The sequence below is a fragment of the Hirundo rustica genome, chromosome 14 (genome assembly GCF_015227805.2).
Source record: "Hirundo rustica isolate bHirRus1 chromosome 14, bHirRus1.pri.v3, whole genome shotgun sequence".
NCBI lineage: Eukaryota > Metazoa > Chordata > Aves > Passeriformes > Hirundinidae > Hirundo > Hirundo rustica.
The window spans coordinates 6,235,859-6,256,421 of NC_053463.1; the positions used below are offsets into that span (position 1 = coordinate 6,235,859).

The following is a 20,563-nucleotide window of genomic DNA, read 5'->3' on the forward strand; positions in this document are numbered from 1 at the left end:
CAGCCAACCATGCGGCAGCGCTCGGCGGGGCGGCGGGCGCGATTGACGGACGGGCAAGCCAATGGACGGTGGGTGAATGCTGATAGATTTGCCCTTTGGCCAATGGGACGACGCTCCCCGCGCCAGCAGGCGCGCAAGGCGGCGCGCGCCGGACGCCGCAGTGTGGTTGAGCCGCACTGCAGCGCCCTTGAGAAGGTGCTGGTAAACCCCGTTATAGATGGGGCGGGCCCCGCGGGGCGCGGCGGCCAATGGGAGGGCGCGGCGGGCGCTGACGGACAGAGCCCCGCCGCGGCCCTTAAAGGGGCAGGCGGCAGCCACGCGGGGCGGCGTCTTGCTCTCCGCACCGCCCCCTGCTGGAGGGAGGGAATCGCTAACATGGCGGAGGGGCCATGTGCGGGGCTGAGGGGGCACCCAGGGCGCGGCCCCTCACGGCTGAGGGACTCCCAGCAGTGAACAGGCAGTGCCGCCCGCTTTGGCTGTGTCTCCAGGGGCTGCTTGGTGCTCACCGGGCCCAAGCACCTGAGAGAAACCCCCAGTGGTGGTGGGCAAAATGAGCTGCTCACCCCGAGGCACCTCCACCACACACAGCCCCGGCCCCTCATGCGAAGCAGAAGGTGGTGGTCACTGGTGATCAATGAACCCTGCCCAGCCCAGGGCGCTCATCCAGCTGCTGCTTTTCCCTCACACCTTCCGAGCAAAGCAGACTCAGCATCATCTGCCCCAGAGGAAAGACAATCCAAGCAGGAGCGTTTCTAACACACCTACAAAGGAGAAAGGCCTGGAAGTTCTCAGATCCTTTTGCTCACCGGCAGGTGCTGGTCCAGGGACACTGGAGAGCACGAGGGAATGGGAGCAGGCAGTGAGCCAAAACTAAGCAGCTTCCAGGCAACCATAGCTTTCCATTTGTTTGTGTCACGTCCCATCCCACATGTATCCATGACACGAAGCACTCAGAGATAGATTTCACCCTATAAAAATGACTTCCTGCCCACCACCGCATCCCCCAGCACTGCCTAAACCCCTCCCTGCCATGCTTTGCAGCAAGGGATACAGACAGTGGATTGGCGTGGGGCCACGCTTGGCATTAATACCCTCCCCCAATACCTCCTGGCTATTTTTACCCTAAGCCACACTGCAATCTGCTAGTTCATAAATCAGCACGGCAGACTTTTACAAAGTTTAACGTGAGCCCAGTGACCCACCACAACAGCCCGTCCCAAATAAACTCCTGCCAAGGGGATCCTGGACACCTCTCTGCAGAGCAATAGTGGGGCAGGGAAGTCCTCTTTTATAAAACCATCGGTACAACAGCAGCAGCAGCATCCTGTGCCCCTCAAAAGAAATGCCCTGACCTCAGCTGTGGCAGGTGTGGCAGAAAACAAGAAACACGCTGCTTACATTCCCTGCTACAGGCTGGGCATCTCAACAGAAGATGGTGAAACCCAGAAGTGTCACACACACCACAGCTCTGCCAGCTCTTCTCAGCCCTGATGTGATGCTCTGTCCCCTCTCCAGCTTCCCTGTGAAAGCACCTGAGCTGCTGCAGGCCCCTGCCACAGCCTCCTCCCCCTTGACTCAAGCTTTTCAGAAAGGGGCTCATTTTACCTTCAAAGGACCATGCAGCCAGGGAAGAAAAAGAAACCCAAAGCAGACACATCTTCAGGGACTAACACCCTTCTTCTCAACCTGCTCTGCATTAGAGACTCCCCTAAAGCCTCACAACTTCAATATCCAGTCTACCTGAGATTTCCCAAACCAATAAATCTCAAAACCTCAAAAGACTGAGAGCATCGAGCTTTCTTTAGCAGCCCGGCCCCATCTCCATGGCTCTCCCCACTTCCCTCCCGCAGCCATTTATCCGTGCTGATCCTTATCCTGGAAGCGAGCAGAGCCCCACACAACCCAGCCACCATCCAAACCCTCTCCCATCGCTCTTTCCCTCGTTCTCCGTGGCATCCCCGCCTCCCGGGCCTGGCCCGCCCCTTCCTCCGCTCCGCGCCCGCAGCCGCCGCCGGGGATCCGCGAGCGCAGCTCCGCCATGCCGGTGGGTGCGGGGGCCGAGGGCCTCTGTGGGGCCTCTCTGGGGCCTCTCTGGGGCCGGGGGACGTGGCGGGGCAGGGAGGGCACTGCCCGCTACCGGGAGCGGCCGCTGGGCTCCCCCGAGCCTCGGTGCCCCCGCAGTCCCCGAGGCTCCCCGAATCTCCGGGGCTCTTTCAGCCCCCGAGGCTCTCCCAGCTGTCTAGGCCTCCCCAATCCCCCGAGGCTCCTCCAGGCCCCGAAGCTCTCTCAGCCACTCAGGGCTTCTCCAGTCTCCCGAGGCTTCTCCAGCCTCTGGGGGCTCCCCCAAAGCCCCCGGCTATCCCAGTTCTCGAGGCTCCCCCAGCCCCTCAAGGTTCCCCCAGCCCCCCAAGGTTCCCCCAGCCCCCCAAGGTTCCACCAGATCCTGCGGCTCCCCCAAAGCCCAAGGCTCCCCCAGTCTCCCAGAGCTTCCCCACTCCCGAATTCCCCCAAACCCCAGGCTCCCCCCAACTGCCAGGGCTCGGACACAGGCGAGCAGCATTGATGGGACCCTCCTTCCACCCTGCCCACACACCTTCCCAAAGCACCCAGGGCCTTTGGGGAATTAAAAACAAAGAAAATGGCAATTACGCTGAAAAAAAAAAAAAAACCCTAATGGGAACCTCCATCCCAAGCTCCTTCCTGGGTGAATGATCCCAAGAAGGTTTTAGCCTCATAGTGGCAAGGGTGCACAGGGTGGTTCTGAATAGAAGGAAATATGGGTTGCAGGTAACAAATGAACAATAGTTTTCTTTTTTAAGGAAAGTAAAAAGCACGTGCAAGAGAAGGAAATTAGGACCCATCTGATGCCAAAGGTTGAAAGCAGTGGTTAGTTACAGGCAAACAGCGTTTTATTGACCCGGTGTTGCTCACAAGCAGTGAAGATATCACTGGGGCCCCAGTGGAGTGGAGGGATGGAAAAACAGCACTTACCGTCCTTAAATTTCTGTTTTGCTTATATTTTGTTATGTTGGGGACCAGAAGCCTTGTAGACTCAAGAAGATTAGGATGGGGAAGCACTGAAAACCTCACAGACTTGAGTCAGGTCAGCGAGTAGCTATGGGCTGGAGATTTGCTTCTCCTTGGCTCCGCTGGACAAGCTGAGTAAGTCCAGCAGAGGCTGTGGAGATGATGATTTGTGCTGACTCCAGAGGTAGCCACACAGTTTCCAAAGGCCCCTCAGGATTATGCTGTGGAAGACAGCACAAGGACACTGCAGGGAGAAGTACCAGGAGTTCTCAGTTTTGCTGAGGATCCCTTAGTGGAGTGTGTATGGTCCTTTTGGCTTGGGAGGCTTTGAACTCACCTCCCCAAAGAAAAAAGGCAGGTGTGGAGTGCTTCCAGCTGTGCCCTCCCTGATTCCTCGACTGCCTCTTTTCTTTCCAGAAACACGAGTTCTTCGTGGACATGACCTGTGAAGGCTGTTCCAATGCAGTCACTCGTGTCCTGCAGAAACTGGGAGGTGAGTCAATGCTGGGTGTGGGACAGCCAGCTCTGGGGCAGTGCCATGGGGTCCTCCATCCTGGAGGATTGTGCTGTGGCTAAAAGCTGAAAGTTGGAAACTTCTCCTTGGCTCTGCTCTGATCCTGGTCCTTAGCTGGTAACAAGTCGCTGGTTGTTTGCAGGTCTGTGACCCTTGGAGAAGTGTCAGGGGAGGGAGGAGCTGCCATGGCTGCAGGTGGCTCTGAGTCACCAGGGCCTCACCCTGAACCCTCTGGGAAGGACACTGGTAGACCCCTGATCAGGATGCCAGAAGGAAGGGAGGTGAATGTCCTGCCTGGCCTTGTTTCCAAGGAGGCCTGGGGTGTCTGTGGTGCTTCCCGAGATGTGTCATCAGCAGTTACAGTGGAGAGCTGCTGAGCAGAGCGTTTGGTGGTTGTCTGTGTAGCCTATTTTTAATACCACCTGGAAAATTATAACCCATGTCTCCTGTTTGCTGGCATTTCCAAAAGAGAAGGATCTGGCCTTCAGTTGTGATGACCTGCTCCCCTCCAAAGGAGAACAGTTTTCAGTCACCAAGGCAAAGGCCTTGCAACTTCTTCCAGACCCCATTACCAGGCTGTGACAATGCCATTTTCTCTGTGTGGTTGTCAGCACCTCCATCACTCTTCATCAGGCTGGCCAGTATCAGCCTCATGCAATGATGAGGCAGAGCTCTCAACGCTGATACATACCTACAGGTTTTGTGGAAATACATAACTGGATAGAGACTGCATGTCCGGTTCCTCTCACTGGGATGAGAGTGGTTCACCTTTATTAGACACTGGGAAATCCACATGGTAAAATGTCTTTTCCCTTCTTTTATTTACAGCTGTTAGGTAGTACCACCAATTTAAGCATCTTAGGCCTTTCCTAACCCTATTCACACTAAACCACAGTACAGACTGAGCTGGATGGAAATTTTAGTGATTGGTTTGAACTCAGCTTACCCTGGTTCCTACATGAGTGATTGTGTTGATCCAAGGTGGGGTGAGCAGATTAAAGCAGTCGAGAGACTGTGGTGCCTGATGTGGAGCTAGAGCAGATTTCACTTCCTTCATAGCACTGCTGGCAGGACACCAGGCTGGATTTGCTGGCTGGTGGTGGTATCAGAGTGTGCTGGCAGGAGATAAATGCCCATTTGACAGATGCCCTGGGGAGCACAGATGTGTGAAGGTGAGCTTTCCCTGTGCTTACACCACTTGGCTGCTTCTAACTGCAAAATTTTTTTTCCTCATAGGTGTCAGCTTTGATATTGACCTGCCCAACAAGAAGGTCTGTATTGACTCGGAGCACAGCGTTGACACCCTGTTGGAAACCCTCAAGAAAACTGGAAAGAATGCCTCCTACCTCGGGGAGAAGTCTGCTTAGTGTCCTTGCCTCGTGTGAGGAGCTAGGTATATACCAGCTGTATCCAGTGTGGAAGAGAGACATCTGAGCTTTTTCCAGCTCTCCCAGTAAAACAGGCATCTTCCTGGAAAGCACAAATTTAAAAACACCTGCAGGCCCAGCTTCAGCAAACCGCTCATATGAGAGAAGGAGCTGGAGCGCACGCAGGGACCCCGTAGCTGTTCTGCACAGCCTGTGTGATCCCAGCCTTGGCTGTAGTGGAGGGGTAGGGCACAGTCTCTGTGCCATCCCCAGGTGAACCTAGAGTTTGCCAGAGCATATTGTGCATGAAACAAATCCCAAACACGCCTAACAGCTGGCCAGAGAGAGTGGTGGGCGCCAGCAACAGCAGGGAGGTCTATGGTGCACAAAGACCCCTTTGGGTGTGTGATGCTGTGGGGTGGCTCTTAGCACAAGGACCTTCAACAGCTGATTCTCTTGATAAGGCTGTTAATCCCCCACTACACTCAAGGATGGAAAAACAGCAGCTCCTTGGATGTAAAATATTGGATTTCAGAATATCTCCCAGGACGCACATTTCCTGGCCGACTGTACTCCAGTGACAATATCCTGATTGTTGCAGCCTGTCAATTTTCCCAGAAATCCAGCCTTATAAAGACATGTAGAAAACTGCTGACTGTAAAATATATTGGCAGACAAGGTTCAATTTCAGTGGAAAAGAATAAAGTGGGAGAGGGCTGCCCACTCGCTGCATGTATTGTTCTTCAGTATGCAAAATTATTATATGGCATCTCCTAAGAATTTGGTTCTGTCAGTGGAGCTTTCTCATCCAGTGACATTTTTTTAATGGTCTAGTGGGACCATCACAAATACCCAGCACAGATGCACTGAAACCAGTTCATGCTGATTTAATTTCCAGTCAGTAAATTAAATCAGGGATTTATACCAGCTGGAATTAAACTGATACAAGAAAGAGCTGAGCTGATAGTGATGTGTGTGCAATAGATCTGCATTGTTTAATAGGCTGACAACAGATTTAAAATCTGCAGTTTGTATCATTTGAGCAAGCTCTCAGTGCTTAAAAATAGTTTAAAATCATAGCTGCAATCAAATAACAACTCCACTTCAACAGATGGAGGCATGCTCTGATATGATCAGTGCCTCAAATAGCTTTCAGTGTATTTCAGTTTCTTAGTATTGACTGCAAGGCCTGTTACAGCTTGCAGGGACTTGTGGACTATTCTGTGCCTGCAGAATTCAACTATTACAGCAAAGTCAGTCTCAAATAATGGCCCAGTTTTCCCATTTCTTTCCTTATATGACATCAGGGCAGCCGGTGAGTCAGTTCAGCTGGCCAGCGTGGCAGAACATTTCTCTGGATGCCTTTGTTTTCCTGTTGCATTTTAACTGAAACTCATTGACTTACCCAGAGATCTTAAGACCCGAAACAAAGGAGAGCTGGGGGCTGGACTGCTCTTGCAAGATCACTTCAGCAGTTAGGCTAAAAATCCGCTAAATTAAAATTTTGCACGCCATATAGGAATGATTTTAGGGGCCCGTCTGTAAAAGGAGGGAGGGAAGTTGCAAATCCTTGGCTCTGATGGATAGATTTCCTTTGGCCCTCTCCCTGCTTGACCGGCAGAGGGCATCTCTGTATAACGTTATCTCCTCTGCGCCTTGGTGTTCTTTTCCATTTATTTATTTACTTACTTGCTTTGCAGGAACTCAAACATTACTTCAGCAAAAAGATGTCTTAACTGTCTGCGTGTCTCCCAGTTTGCTGTGTCACCCGACCTTTGCCAGATGTCAGAAAGCAGAGGGCTGGCGGGAGGAGACAGCTGGGCCTCGGCCTCTAGAAGTGGAAAGGTCTGGAGGAGGAGGTTTGTGCTGTTTCTAGTCCCACAGTAAATAGAAGAGCTGCTTTCAGCTTTCAGTGCATGTCTGTGTGTCCTGTGTGTCTTTGTCGTGCTTTGAGTTGTTTTCTGTGAAAGAGGCGGCTTTTAGGGATGGAGAACTCCCCTTTCCATATAAGACAGGTCTCCCAAAAAACTGCAGCTATCCTTAGAAGCTGACTGCAACCTCTGCTTGAGGGACACGTCTCAGGAGAACAGTGCTTGAATGTCACTTAGATTCAGGGAATCTGCATTTTGGAAGTTGTTTTTCCATCACAGAACAAACAAACTTTCCATTTGGGATGCAAGTGCTGGGAATAAGGGACTTTTGCAGCCCTAAAAGAAGGACTGTAAGTCAAGGATAACAAAGTGTCCTTGTGAGCTTGCTGTGGCCTTGAGGCACAAGTGTGCAAAAGAGAATGCTGGACCTGAAGAGAAATACAGAGGGGATGGGGGAAGGGGAAGGAGAAGGGTGTGGACATATCCAAGGTCTCTTATTTCCTGTCCCAGTGACCAGTCTTCTGGCCTGTACTGTTGCTTTCATTTAATTCAGGTTTTCAGCCCAGCAGAGGGATTGCATGTGTCTCTGCTGTCTCTTGTTTCTCATGGGGCATGTTTCCCATGCCTACCAGTCACACTGGGCTTGTTCTACAGAAAGGAAATGCAGCTAAAACTTGGAGGAAATGTTAATCTATATTTTAGAGATTTTTCATAACTAATTTAGATTAAATTGGAGTTTTGACATACCTAAAATTTATTCTTTCTTAGGGTAGTTTACTGCTTCAAAGTCCTTCTTTACCTTCGATCCAAGCATGATTAATTGCTGTAGATGCACTTGCAGGGGGCTGGAGAGGCAATTCAAGGAATGTGTTGTAGAAAATTTTTATTATTGTTTAAATGAAGGGAAACTAAAGGCTGCAAGTGTAACATCATTGCTCTGTTTTCTTACCTTAAAGCCTCCCAGTTTGGCAGGAAGTTTCCAGAGCCTATTTCTGCTTTGTGTCCATGCACTCTGATGCCCGGTGTGACCCCTCCAGGGTCCTGGGGAGCGAGTGAATCCCTTTCCCTGGAATGCCCTTGCTGCCCTGAGCTGGTGTTTACCAATCTCAGTTATTATTTGTTGCTTTCATCTCCCTCCCAGGCTTGGCCAGTGCCCTGCCAGTGCCGGTGGCTCAGCCCTGGGTGGAGGACGTGTGCTGGCAGCCTGGCGAGGCGCTGGATGGCACAGTGGCCTTGGAGCCAGCAGTCCTTGCGGCACCAGGGGCAGGGGGCCCGGCAGTGTGGTGCCAACACACAACTCCCACTCTGTCTTGCTGAAACCAGGCTGCTCATCCTTGGTGTCTGGGGTGCAGCTTATGCTGTCCACATTCCCCTGGCTGCTCTGCTCCCTTTCCTTGCTCTGCTTTGAGTAAAACCTGCTTAACTGAGGCAGACAAAGGTTTCTACCCACAGCCAGCCGGGAGGTTCATGCAGATACCTGAAGCTCCAGCGTCCACCTGCAGGGCTGCAGTCTCCCAGCTCTCCCCTCTGTTGTTCACTGTGGGCAGAGAGGCCAGACACTGCTTTAAGCTCTTGCCTGTTGAGTAATGACACACTGTGACAGTCCTCACTGTGGAGTGTGCGCTGCATTTGGGCTGAACACAGCTGGGATAGGGAAGTTAGGGCAGGATGGTTGAGTGTGAACAGAGCTGCAGGCCTGCAGGGTGGCTGCCTGAGAGGTTTATGGAAAAGCTTAAGGAGAAAAAACAACTTCATAGACTAAAAGAATAAGAGAATCACTGCCTAAGCAAAGTTTTGTTGTTCCATCACTGCCCAACTGCAACATCTTCATTTATCATGTTAGCCTGAACTTGACTGCATCTCATGGAGAGGGACCCTGACAAGCCCACACAGATAACGTGGCCACAGTATTTTCCACAGGAAACAATATGCCAGACACTGAGGCTGTTTTAAGACAAGGAAATACTCAGTTTGCAATGCAAACAGGAAAGGGTGGCACTTGGAAAAGGAGCTTTCCTATACCACAGACACCCAGGCTCTGTAGGACATCCCAGTGACCTGCTGGAGGGGTGATGTGTCAGCAGGATGAGCAGCTGGTGAGATCCATGGTGCATTGCCATCCATAAATATGTCATCCCAGCCACAGGGAGACTTCACTGCTGGCTTCTTTTTTGCTTTTTGTTTAATTTCTTCACTTCAGGAGGGTCTCAGCCCAGGTCCAGCTGAACTGTGAGAATCCTCAAACTGCCTCTAGCTGCAGCACCAGTAAGAACTGGGCAAACCCTGAGGGACAGGCTTTAAATGTTCTTTTGTTTTCCTGTCTCAAAATGATCTTTTACCCCGACTCCCCTCCACAATGTTTCCAGCAGACAGCATTTGCTTTTCTCACCCATCTCTGTGTTTGCAGCACTGCTGCTGTGCTTCTGGGTGTCATTTTTCACCCAATGTTACCTCCCCTGCTTTTTAAACAAAAATCTAATTTCGGTGGAAAAGTCTACAGCCTCCAAAGCCCAGTCCTTTATCCACAAAAGAAAAGCCATGGTTATTCCAGGGCTGCCTTAAGCACCACTGGCTTTTGGGCACTTTCTAATTACCTGATGACAGGCAGGGGATGATTTTAGCCAAAGGAGTGGTTGAACTCAGTTCTCAGAATAAGAGAATTCCCAAAATAGCACTGCAGGCTGCAGAAAGCAGGCAAGGGACAGGAGATCCCCCTCAGTGCCTGCAAATGGTGATTCCTGCTGGCTTGGAGAGGTAATTTGCTGTGAAATTTCAGGGTGGGAAAGAAGGGTTCAGTTTGCAGCAGTCTCAGGAATTTCACAGGCGTGGTGTGTCTGGGTGTTAAGACACGTGGTTACAAGGCAGACTCATTACCAAAAGATGGGGATTTCCTAGTCTTACTATGCTTTTAAATTTTGCTGTAAGAAACAACCCAGACCAGGCTTCCACCTTTTCTCACCTGCCTGTTCCCAGCCCAGGCACGGCAGTGGCAGAGCTGGGCGCTGATGAGCACCATGACAGATGGGATGGTGGGCAGGATCATACCCCCACACTTTTGGGGTCAACATCAGCAACATCGCCCTGAGCAGCTGCTCTTTGAGCTAAAGCTGTGCAGCCGGACCTGGAGGCTGCCCCAGGCTGGGTGTTCAAAGCCAAAAGCATCACCCGAAGTGGTCAAACATCTCTGCAAATGACGTGGTCCCTCAGAAGGACTCCAAAGTGGCTGGAAAAAGCTTGGTGGTCTCTCTGAACTGAATGTGCTGGTCTTGAATCTTCTCAATAAGGTCTGCAAAGACCAATCTACCTCGTCATGAGGCCGCAGCTGGGCTGAGGCCCCTCTGTGCTGGGTGATTTGCAGAACTGTCCCAATGCAGCATTGACATACTGGGCAACATCAAAGGCCTGGCTGGTTCCCAACTCCCCTGTTGATACATCCAGATTCCCTGAGTGATTATCACAGGCAGCTTTCCACATTGCAGCTTCCAGAGCAGTGAAACACACAGGGGCCTGACAGATTCCCCCTCCAAAACAGGAAAACACACAGGGTTCTGACAGACTCCCCCTCCAAGACTGTGGCAGCATAAATCCAAAAAAAAAAAAAAAAAAAAACACCCAACAAATCACACACACAAAAACCAGGCTTAATTAAGGACTTCAAGAGCAGGAAATGTGCACACGTGTGCTTGCCAGAGCACAAATATTTTCTTTTGGAGCTGCTTTCTCCAAGGGTTCAGTAAGGTGATGGAGGCTGGGTTACAGAGCGAGGGTAGCAAACAGTTCCCAGCCCCTCCGGAAGGCAGCGGCCACAGGGCACTGCTGTTCTGCATCCTTCCCCGTGCTCCAGTCTTTGGCTTTAGGCTCCCACAGTATATACTGAAGCTATTCAGCCATTTGGCTAAAAGCAGATGGGGAGGGAGAGAAAACAAAGTCAACCGAGAGGGAGAAAGGCAGCTTTTGTGCAGCCTCTGTTTGCAAAGGACAGCCCAAGCCCCTTTTGGACTAAGGTTTACTTTATTGGGCTCTGGAGAGCCGAGGTTCACAGCCCCACAGCTGCTGCAGGCAGTGGCACATTGGGGCAGCGGCAGGGAGTGGGTGGTAAGTGAGCAGCTCCCTCAGAGGGGCTGTGGGATGCACAGCGCACGGTGGGAGGACCCTGGCTGCTGTGGGGGCAGCAGATCTGCCCTCTGACTCTTCTGCTGCAAGGGCCTGGCCCAGGTCCCCTGAAGGGATGAGGGAAGCTGGTCTGCATAGACAGGATCCTTCAGCCTGGCCCTTCCTGCTATTGTCCCTCTGCTCATCAGGTCGGTTCCTGAGCACGTCCCAAAGCACTGCTGCGTGCTACAGAGCTGGGTTCACGTTTCTTCTTCACCAGTCAGGACTAGTAGGTTGTTGTCACCTGGGCAAAATACAGCGAGAAGAGAGATCCTGCAGCATTTCAGACTTTTCCACAATTCCCAGCTGGCATGAAATTCCCAGGGCAGGACCATCTCTCTCAGCCCATCTGAGACCTGATCACCTGTTTTCAACAGATGGGTGAGAAAATGTTAAAACAAACACAACTCATCCCCTGGTAAATGAAAGGAGATGCCTGAATGGAGCAGGAATCCACTCTGTGCAAGTATCCTCCTGCTCCATTTCAGATGGAGCAATTTTCCCCCACTCCGAAGCTCCTGCTGGGCTGTGGGCAGAGCTTGGCCCGCAGAAGCCAATGTCAGCAGGGTACACAATGCCCAGCAGTGACAACAGGCGCCTCGAGCTTAATCTGTTGTGCACAGCTTCTAAAAACCCCAGCCCACACAGCTATTGTCAGGGTGATCCCACCGATTGCATCACCGGTCTGCCTGGGACGCGGGGCTGCCTTCAGGGCTCAGGGCGGGGGTGCCTGGGGAGCAGCCCTCGTGTCCCTCATTCTGTGGGCAAGCCTCAGTGCAGGCTTGTGCTGTGCTGCTCTACAGATAGAGCCCAAGGTCCTTTGGCTTTTCCCTTGCCTTTGTCAGCTGGTGGGAGCTGGTTGTTATTATCATTGTATTATTATTTTATTATCCCCACCAAGGCATGGGACACAGGGTCTCCCTTTGATGGAGAAAACTCTGACACCAGCATTTGTATCTCTGTTTCCCTGTGGTTTTTCCTTCCCCTGCATCTGTCCAGTGCTCCATGCTTGTGCCCTCCCAGGAGAAGCCAGCAAAGCAGGCAGCTCGGTGGGAACGATCCAATTTCCAGGGCAACTGGGACGGGACTGAGTCCAGAGTGTCCTCGACTCACAGAGCTGCTCTTATTTCTCCACAGTTTCCTCTCCATTTGCTTTCTTAATTCAGCCTGTCCTTTGCCAGGGGAGAGGCCAGAAAAGCAGAGATGTGGCACATCCAGAGTCCTCCCAGCTGGCTTTACAACTGCTGGGGGATTTTTAGCTTTCCAGTTTCAGGAGCAGCCCTCCAAGCTTGCCTTGCCCTGAGGTCAAAATATGTCAAAGTATGGTCAAAGCAAGAGCATAGGAAGGCAGGAGGCCAGCTCTGACTCTAAAAGCTTTGTGCTGAGCTTCTCGCCGAGGATCCATGTGCTGAAGGCACAGACTTGTTTCCCCAGGTATGAAACATCATCCTTTGCCACTAGTGCTGGTCACCTCTGCTATGAGCAGCTGAAGACACAAGTCCTGGTGTGTCCAGAGGAAAACCAGAAACACAAAGTCAAGAAATCATCTCAGCAAAGTGTCTCCAACCCCCTCCTGCCATACCCTTGCTTTCTTTCCCCCTGGCAGAGAACTGTTCACAATTCCTCCTCACAGGGTCTCAGCATGCCAGTGGAATGGCACAGGCTCAGCTGCACCCCAGGGCTTGCAAGAAGCCAACAAACCTTCCCTGTGAGCCACCCAGAGATCCAATGAACAGCAGGAGCTGCACTTGGGATCAATGCTGAGGCAAAGGGAGCTGGGCATGAACTGCTCTTTGCCATGGAAAACAATAGACCCAACCCAATGCCAGAGGGTTTTAAAATTCATCCCTAGAGCAGGATAATGCTGAAAACCCCCAGCTGTTATTTCCAGATTTCAACCCCAACAGAGGAGCAGCCAGTTCCTGCCAGAGTAGCAAACTTGTCTGTGTATCTGCGTAAAACTGAAAGCCAGGCATTGCTGCCCACGCTGGCATTGTCCCTCTGTCCCTGGCTGGCATTGTCCCTCTGTCCCCGGCTGTCTCAGCCTCGCAGCAAGTGGGGGAGCAGCAGGGAAGGTGTTCCTGTCCCAGCTGCAATGGGCCCTCCCTGGTTTGCAGGGCACACTTTGCTCCTGGGCTGGGGCCCAGCAGCTGCAGCCCCTTCCCAGACATGTCAGGCTGGGACCATGCTCCAGATGTGGCCATTGGCAGGTGCAAAACGGGGCCAGGAGATGGGATCTCACTCCTCCCTTCATTTCTTCCAGAAAGTCAGGGAGAGGGGTGAACTTTCTGATTCCACTGGAAATGGTTAAATGCAGAGAGATTTGGGGAGGGGCCAGAGAAACAGGTGTCACTTCTCATCCAGCCTTTTCACCCACACTTTCCATCCAGAAGCAGCACAGGCTCCCTTGGTAGCACTCGATATTTCTAATGCCTTGGAGAAAAACCAGCACAAATGGCCCAGCCTTGAGACAGATGGCATCAAATGTCAGGCCAGGCACACCTCAGGCAGTGAGGACCTCTGTTCTTGGAGGTTGCAATGGAGGATTTTTAAATGGTCCCTTCCAACCCAAACTCTTGTTTGGTTCTGGGATTCTCCAGAGTTGCCTGGGGGAGAGGAGCAGGAGAGGAACCCTCAGGCACAGGCAGGACCAAGCTCCCTCAGCAGCTGCCCAGATGCCCTCGCTGTCCACGGCTTCATCAGCCTCTGTGTGCATTGGTGAAGGGGACAGGCAAACATCCCCACGGCAGGTTTGGTGCCTGGATCCAGCTGGGTGGCCATCAATAATCCAAAAGCACAGTGGTCTCCCTCCTGTTCTGCAGCTGAGTACCTCCAGATGGGCCCAGACAACTCCCTGCACCACCGCATTCATTGAGAGAGCTGCTGTTTCCTAAATTTCCCAGGTCCCACCTTTTCCCCCTAAGAGAACCACAGAATATTTTGACAGTTCATGCCATTAAAAATCCACTCCATTAATCCTGGTAGCAAATCCTGGGCAATCTTGCTCCCTGGGGTGATGTGGGCAGGCACGGGAGAGAGGATGCAATGAGTACCTTTGGGCACATCTGAAGTTAATGGACGTCTGAAGTTAATGGGTGACATCACCAGTTCTTGTGCCTCATCTCTGAAATTTTCTGGTTAATCTTTGCAGATGCCTGATACAATTAATGTTCATTAGCAGTCTCACAGCAGCATCACACACGAAAAAGACCAGTGATCTCCCTCTCCCATATTTCAGGAAGGATGTTTTCTCTCTGCTTTTCCTATAAAATAGAAGCTTAAAGGGGACATCTCTGAATCGGATAGGTTTTTATAAACTGTGATTCTGGTCCCTCCATCTCCTTAAACAGCTGCTGATAACATATGCAGGGCATACGGCGTGGGGAAGCACTGCTAATTTTAGCAGCAGGTCCTGAGGGAGGGACCGGCTCAGGATGGAAAGTCACAGCGTTTGCTCGGGGCCCCACATGACCTCGCTATTTTGGGGCTGCCCAAGTCCCACCTTGCCCCAAGCCCACAGACAGAGTGTGGCATCAGCCCCCAGCCTGCCCACAGCCCAGCTATTCCTGCCCACAGCACCGCTCCTGCCAAACCCCGGCCAAATGGGATGGGGTTTGTTTGAAGGGAAGTAAACAAGCTTCAGGGCTAAATTGAGAACCCCAGAACTAATCACACCGAAGCAGTGATGAATGAGGAATTTTCTGCCCGCATATGTCCGCTGTGTTTTCATCCAGCTAAGGGGATTGTGTCCTCTTAGGTTTCCTTTACTCTCTGATCAGTGAAATTCCATCAAGCTCCACAGAGATGATGTGAATGATTCCTTCACTGACTGGCCCTTGCTGGGAACAGAATGTCTATACATGGCCTTAAAGATCTGAATTGCTCAAGGTAAGATGATTTCAAGGAACTTAAACTCCCCAGAGTAAAATCCACACTGGATGGGGGAGCTCAGAGAGGTTCAAAAGTGCACAGGAGATGATTTGAAAGGAGCCAGCAAGCAGAGATGGTGTGGAGGTCAGTGCTTGCACTCGGTGTTAGCCTGGAGTGGCCATGTTTGTAAATCACAGTCACCAGATGCTAAAATGCCAGAGTGGCTCCCAGCATTGCCCCTACCAGCCCTGCCTGCCTGATCCTACAGCCCTTCACACGGCTCCTGCACAACAGGGGTGGCTCAGGCTCACAAGATATCCTGCCCCAAAGTCTTGTCAAAAAATATTTCCTGAGGTCTCCCCTAATATCTTCTTTGCCAGCTTCTAAGGCTGCCTGTGACGGGCTATGCTGGTGTAAACCCGTGGGCAGCCAACACGGCTGCTTGTTTTTCCCTCTGTCCCCAATCTCTCCAAATGCTTGTTGCTGAAACCAATCCCGTTTTTTCTCCTCTGAGAGACACCCTGTTCATGGAGCCTCCTGCATCCGGCAGCCTGGCTGAGTCGTCTGGTACATCTCAAGCCGGGGCTTGTTCTAAAGTGAGCGCAGCTCGAGCAGAAAGTGTCAGAGCAATAGACAGAAAAATGTGGATTCCCAGGGTGGATCGGTGCAGGCTCAGCCGGGGATGGCCGGAGCACCTCAGGCACCTCCAGCACCGTGTCCTGTCCGGATGCAGCCGCCCAGGGATGCTGCCATAGCTCATCCACAGCAGTGCTAGAGGGGATGTGGCGTCTCGGATGGCTCTGTCCGGAGCCTTTCCCGGCTTGTGCCACAGCAGGAGCGGGGCTGTGCAGAGGGCAGGGGATGGGGAGGAGCTGGGAGCGCTGATCGTGCACAGACCGAGGTTCTGTAAGCGGGGCAGGTCTGCATGGCAGCGGGGATATTTTGATAGGGTTTTGCCAGCAATGAGGGTTAATAGGAGGACACTAAACTCCTGTTCTTCAGCCTCCACGGGGAGCTGCTAAACTTTCCAGGCTTCAGCTCATATTCCAGCCTGCCTGTCACCAGTGTGCCTTGCCCTCTCCAAGACCGGCTTTTCCTCCTCTTTGCCTCCAGCAATGCACAAGCCTGCAGCGAAAGCAGCCCTCACTTAGAGCCCGTGTTCTCAGCTACTGGATCCTGGGGACAGCGAGTTATGCTGAGGACACCAAACCCTGCTGCCTGCTTTGCCTCAGCTGCAATCCCAATGCGTGGCATCTCTGTCCCATTACTGCTTGGCCCCTCTGGACACTCAGCAGCCTGACCACTGCATCACACTCCCAAAGGGGAGCCTTGTAAATGGGCTCCCAGCATAGACATGGCCCAGGAAAACCATTGCTTTCTTCCCTTAGATGTGAGTTGGTGTGGCTGATTAAATCAAGAAGGGCTGTGGGATAAGTGGCCAACTCATCTGAGAATCAAGAATTAGAGGACCTCACACTCAAGACCCAACAAAATAAATGCAGCTGGCCCTAGAGAGCCTTGTGAACCCTGGAATTTGCCTTTCTGGTATTTTCCTCACCCATGGTTATTGCCACTGCTTTCCCGATGGCATTTGATGCTCTCAGCCTGCACAGCTTTGCCTGGGTACTCCCATCAAAGCTGCCCTTTAGACTGTGTTTCTCCATGGAAAAGAGCTGCCACTGCAGCCCAGGAGCTTCCCTCTCCACACGTCCCAGGGGCTCGAGAGCGAATTCCTGTTTATTTCCTCAAGCAGTTCTATTCATATCCTTCAAAAGCTGCCAAACCGCATCTGTCAGGCTCAAGAGGACTCAAAATCGCATCGTAGGTAAACACCAGGAGCAAGGTGGGACCACCTGGAGTTAGCAGCACTACCCTCCTGGAAACTTTATTTCACCTTCTGCAAGTCGCAGGCACAACTGCAGCACAAGGTCTCCAGCAGCAGCAGAGTTGGGCTGAGCCACCCGACTGTAATTTAGGCACACAACATCCCTGAGCCCAGGATGAGCAGGGAACAGCCCCTTGCAGCAAGGGAGAGGCCTTTTGGGACAGACATTCAGGTCCTTTGGATACTGTAGGGGTTGGGCTGGGACCAAGCTCAGCCAAGCTGGATGTGCCTGGGAGTTTCAAGTCAGCTGAGGACGTGTCCTGTCTGCCTGGTGTGATGTCCCCAGGCAGGGCTGTGAGGACTCTGCCACAGGGATGGGGTGGGGGGCTACAGCCAGAGGGGTTCTGTCTACCAGCCTTCAAATGTCATGCCCAGGAACAAAATCCTGGGCAGTGCAGGGGCAGCTGCAGCACACAGAGCTCCTGTCTTGCACCACAGCTGAGGAAGGTGATGGATTTTATTCCCCTGCTTCTTTGGCCTCAGTCTCTCCCCAGCCTGCTGCCCCCACATTTCCAAGTGAGAGGGATGATAGTGCAGGGGGAGTTTGAAAGAGCCAGAGGAGACACCTTCCCCATGGGGCATGGAAGAGCCTTCCACCTGAGAGCCCTGGGACAGCTGTGAGAGCCCACACAAACCATGGCAAGAAAAAGACATCCCACAGTAAGCCTGTCCTGCTTTCTAGCTCTGCAGCCTGCTCCCAGGCCATGACTCACTGCAGAGCCATGCACAGCTGCCTTTCCATCCCCTGCCCCGCTGGCCTCTGGATTACAGCTGAGAATCTCCAATGACATCCACTCCTCCTTCTCCTTCTGCTTCTGACCAGCACTCCAGTGCAGGCATTGGAAGAGTCTGTGGGAGTCTGCCTGCTCCATCTGAACCAGGCACCAGTCCTACAGCTCAGCTGAGGGACAGAGTCCATCCCACTGGGAAGAATTCCTTGTCCCACGTAGGACAAAGACAGCCACTCTCTGGCATGTTCCAAGGGCACTTTGGGTTCATCCTGCCCTGTGCAGATGGTGCTTCCAGTGGCCCTGCATCTGCTTAGTGCAAGCCCAGAGAGCACAGCCCTTCTGCCTCTGATCTGCTTCTGAAATGGAAAAAACCAGAAACCCTCCAGCTGACACGCTCCCAGAGAGCAGGAGAGATGGGAAATTCCTGGGATAAGCAGATTCCTCTCTGCTCTGCATTTACTCTCAACTTTTCCTGAGCTGGGTGCTGGGCTCCCACCCCTGCAGCCACTGACTTCCCCCACACTGCCCTGCAGCTGTGAGGAGCTTCAGCCACACACCCAGGGAGGAAGACTTGGAAAATGATATTCCCGCAGTGGTTCCAGGGCATCCTGTTTATTTATATGCACTTTGGGTTCATTGTTTTGCAGCAGCATCCATCGAAATTAATGCAGACACATCCTCTAGAGAAAAACTCATTAGAGAATCCCTTCCAGAGCAGAGGGAGAGAAAGGGTCCTCACACTGACAGACTGGTGAGCAGGGGACAGCAGGATTATTAATCCAAACTTGTATCACTCCTACAGAGCTGCTCACTTGCCTTTTTCTCCATCTCTTACAGCAGAACTTTTTCCCCTCTTGGAAAGCACCAGCCCAGATCTGCCCAGCCTGGCTCAAAGCAGGATGAAGAAATTTGGATTTTGAACTGGGGTTAGCTGGAGTTCAAACCTCACCCCTCCAGACCTCTTGGCTTTGCTGTAAAATGATCTCAAGCCTCGAAGGGTCTTGCCCTGTTTGCTGTTTCCATCGGAGTTCGTGCAGTCACTTGAGCTGGGAGCGAGCGCCGGGAGCCCTGGGGTTCATCTGCTATGCCCAAAGCACCCACTGGCACATGGTCAGGAGCCTGAACTGGACCTGCTGCAGCCCTGCCAGGGTTCCTGGGGCTAAGGAGGCCCCTGGGGCAATCTCCTGCCCATCCCATGCCCAGATGGCATAAGACAGCTTTCTAAATACGTGTGAGGTCCGGTTTTGCTCCTTGCAGCCCGAAACTAAAATCTCCTCTTTGGTGACCCCACTAAGCCTCACAAGAGTGGAAAGGACTTTCCAGGACTTTCTCTGCAAGCTCTCAGTCATTTCTGGAGCTCTTTAAAGCTGCTGAGTTTAGAGCTAGCCAGTAGCTCCAGGCTCTTTGTGATCCCCCTCCATCCCACTGCTGATGCCTGGTAATGTGTCCTTGCCAAGGTGCAGGACCTGGCTGTCCCCACCATGTGTGTGGATCACGGTGAGCACCCCTCACTCCCACCCCCCTGGGCTCGCTGGATGAGCTTGGGGGCCATTTCCAGATGTGATTGTATCGCTGCTTTTTGCTCTCACTCAGAACCAGGGTCTAAGCCACCACATCCATAAAGAAATCCCTGCTATAATTATCTCCGTGGCACTATCATTTGTTTAAGCCCTTAGCAGAGAGCTTAACTTCAGCCTACAGTGCAGAGCAATTGCCACGTTGTCAGTTAGAAAAGTCGTGGTTTCTTTTCTCTTCTTTTTTTTTTTTCCCCTCTCTAAAATTTTTTCCAGATGTCTTTTTTTTTTTTTTTTTTCCTTAGGAGAAGAACCAGCAGCGGTGCAGTTTCAATGCGAGCCGTGACTAATCCACTGCAGAGAGCATTCAACAGCTCTGTTCAACACCTTGAGTTATGACTCAAGCAAATGAAACTTTGGCTCGGGGGATGTGTGACCTCTAGAGCCAAACTGGACCTGCAAGGGGCACTGGGCTGCAGCTGGCATCTACGGACACCGGTGGTGGGAGGACATGGTGCTCCAGCTGGTTGCATTAGAAAGACCCATGGAGTCTTAGACACCATCATAAATCCAGCCTCCACAGGGACCTGGGAGGGTCATGTGGAATATTTCTGGATGTCTCTGTGAGTGGTATCAACATCCACATATCAGCACCCAGGGATGGCTTTTGGGAAGTGTGCAGCCGAGTAAAGAAATGGGTGAAGGAGATTTTCTTTTGTTCTTTTCCACCAGCCTCCAGAGCTGCCTCATCACAGAGACTGACCTGTTCACTGGGAAGTGGTGTTGGGTTTTCATTAACCTCTCCCCCATTGTTTCCCCTCTGCCTTCCCTTTCTCTTCTGTTTATATTTCGTTCCTTGTTGGCCATGGGATGTTTAGTCTTACATCTGATCTCTCACATGCAGCAGAAGTGCTGCGGGGCTGGATGGGGAGTGAGCTGATACAGAGCCACAGACACAAAGGCATCCTAGCCAGCAAGGAGCCAGCACAGCCTGGCAGGTCATCATGGGCCAGGCCCTGTGTTGACATCTAAATCCTCAGCAACATCAGGGGGAATAGTTAAGCACTCAGGTCCGTGCCTCAGCCCTCTCAAAGATAGTGCATAATCAAGAATGTGCCCAAAGCCCATGCAGCCAAGACAAAACACGATGTTGAATATTGCTATGATCTCGAGTGTCCTTCAGCAGGCATCTACAATCACACTGCTGGTGCCCAGATGTCCTCAGTCCTGCTGGCTACATGAGACATCATCTTTCCAGCAACCCCTGGAGAGCAGCCCTGGGGTGGGCTCTGATGCCACAGGAGGATCACAAGCTGCAAAGAGCTGGATTATCCACAGGGCTCTGTGCTGTATGGAGATATTCTTTAGGGATGCCCAAACTGTAGCAATTTTTGGCTACTGGTTCTCCTTTGAAGCACAGTGCTAAGGCCATGCTGGTGCTGGGGGAGCAGATGCACTTCAGATCCTCTCAGCCATGGAGAGAAGCAAGGAGAGAGGAGCTGGGTTTTCACCCTGAGCATAGAGAAGAACAGATGGGAAAACTCAGCTCCAAGCAGCTTTGCTGCTTGGCTGCCCCTGGCTGGGCAGCTGCTCCAGCTGAGTTACGTCCTGTAAAGTCAAAATAGTGAGAGA

The 20,563-nt window shown here is 52.1% G+C and overlaps 1 protein-coding gene across 2 annotated transcripts; it reads left to right on the forward strand.

Annotated features, from left to right (window-relative positions):
• The first annotated feature begins 1,972 nt into the window (after positions 1 to 1,972).
• ATOX1 (antioxidant 1 copper chaperone) lies at positions 1,973 to 20,294 on the forward strand. 2 transcript variants are annotated; one of them, XR_005703114.2, is made up of 5 exons: positions 1,973 to 2,044; positions 3,445 to 3,520; positions 4,778 to 4,934; positions 6,609 to 6,767; positions 18,255 to 20,294. XR_005703114.2 is itself a non-coding variant. In XM_040077868.2 (4 exons), exons 1-3 carry the CDS (start codon positions 2,039 to 2,041, stop codon positions 4,906 to 4,908), a joined length of 213 nt encoding a protein of 70 aa, XP_039933802.1. In that variant the 5' UTR covers positions 1,973 to 2,038; the 3' UTR covers positions 4,909 to 4,934; positions 6,609 to 6,825. The 2 variants fall into 2 exon arrangements, 1 of the variants encoding a protein (XP_039933802.1); XM_040077868.2 differs by lacking the exon at positions 18,255 to 20,294 and having other exon boundaries at positions 6,609 to 6,825.
• The last annotated feature ends 269 nt before the right edge of the window (positions 20,295 to 20,563 follow it).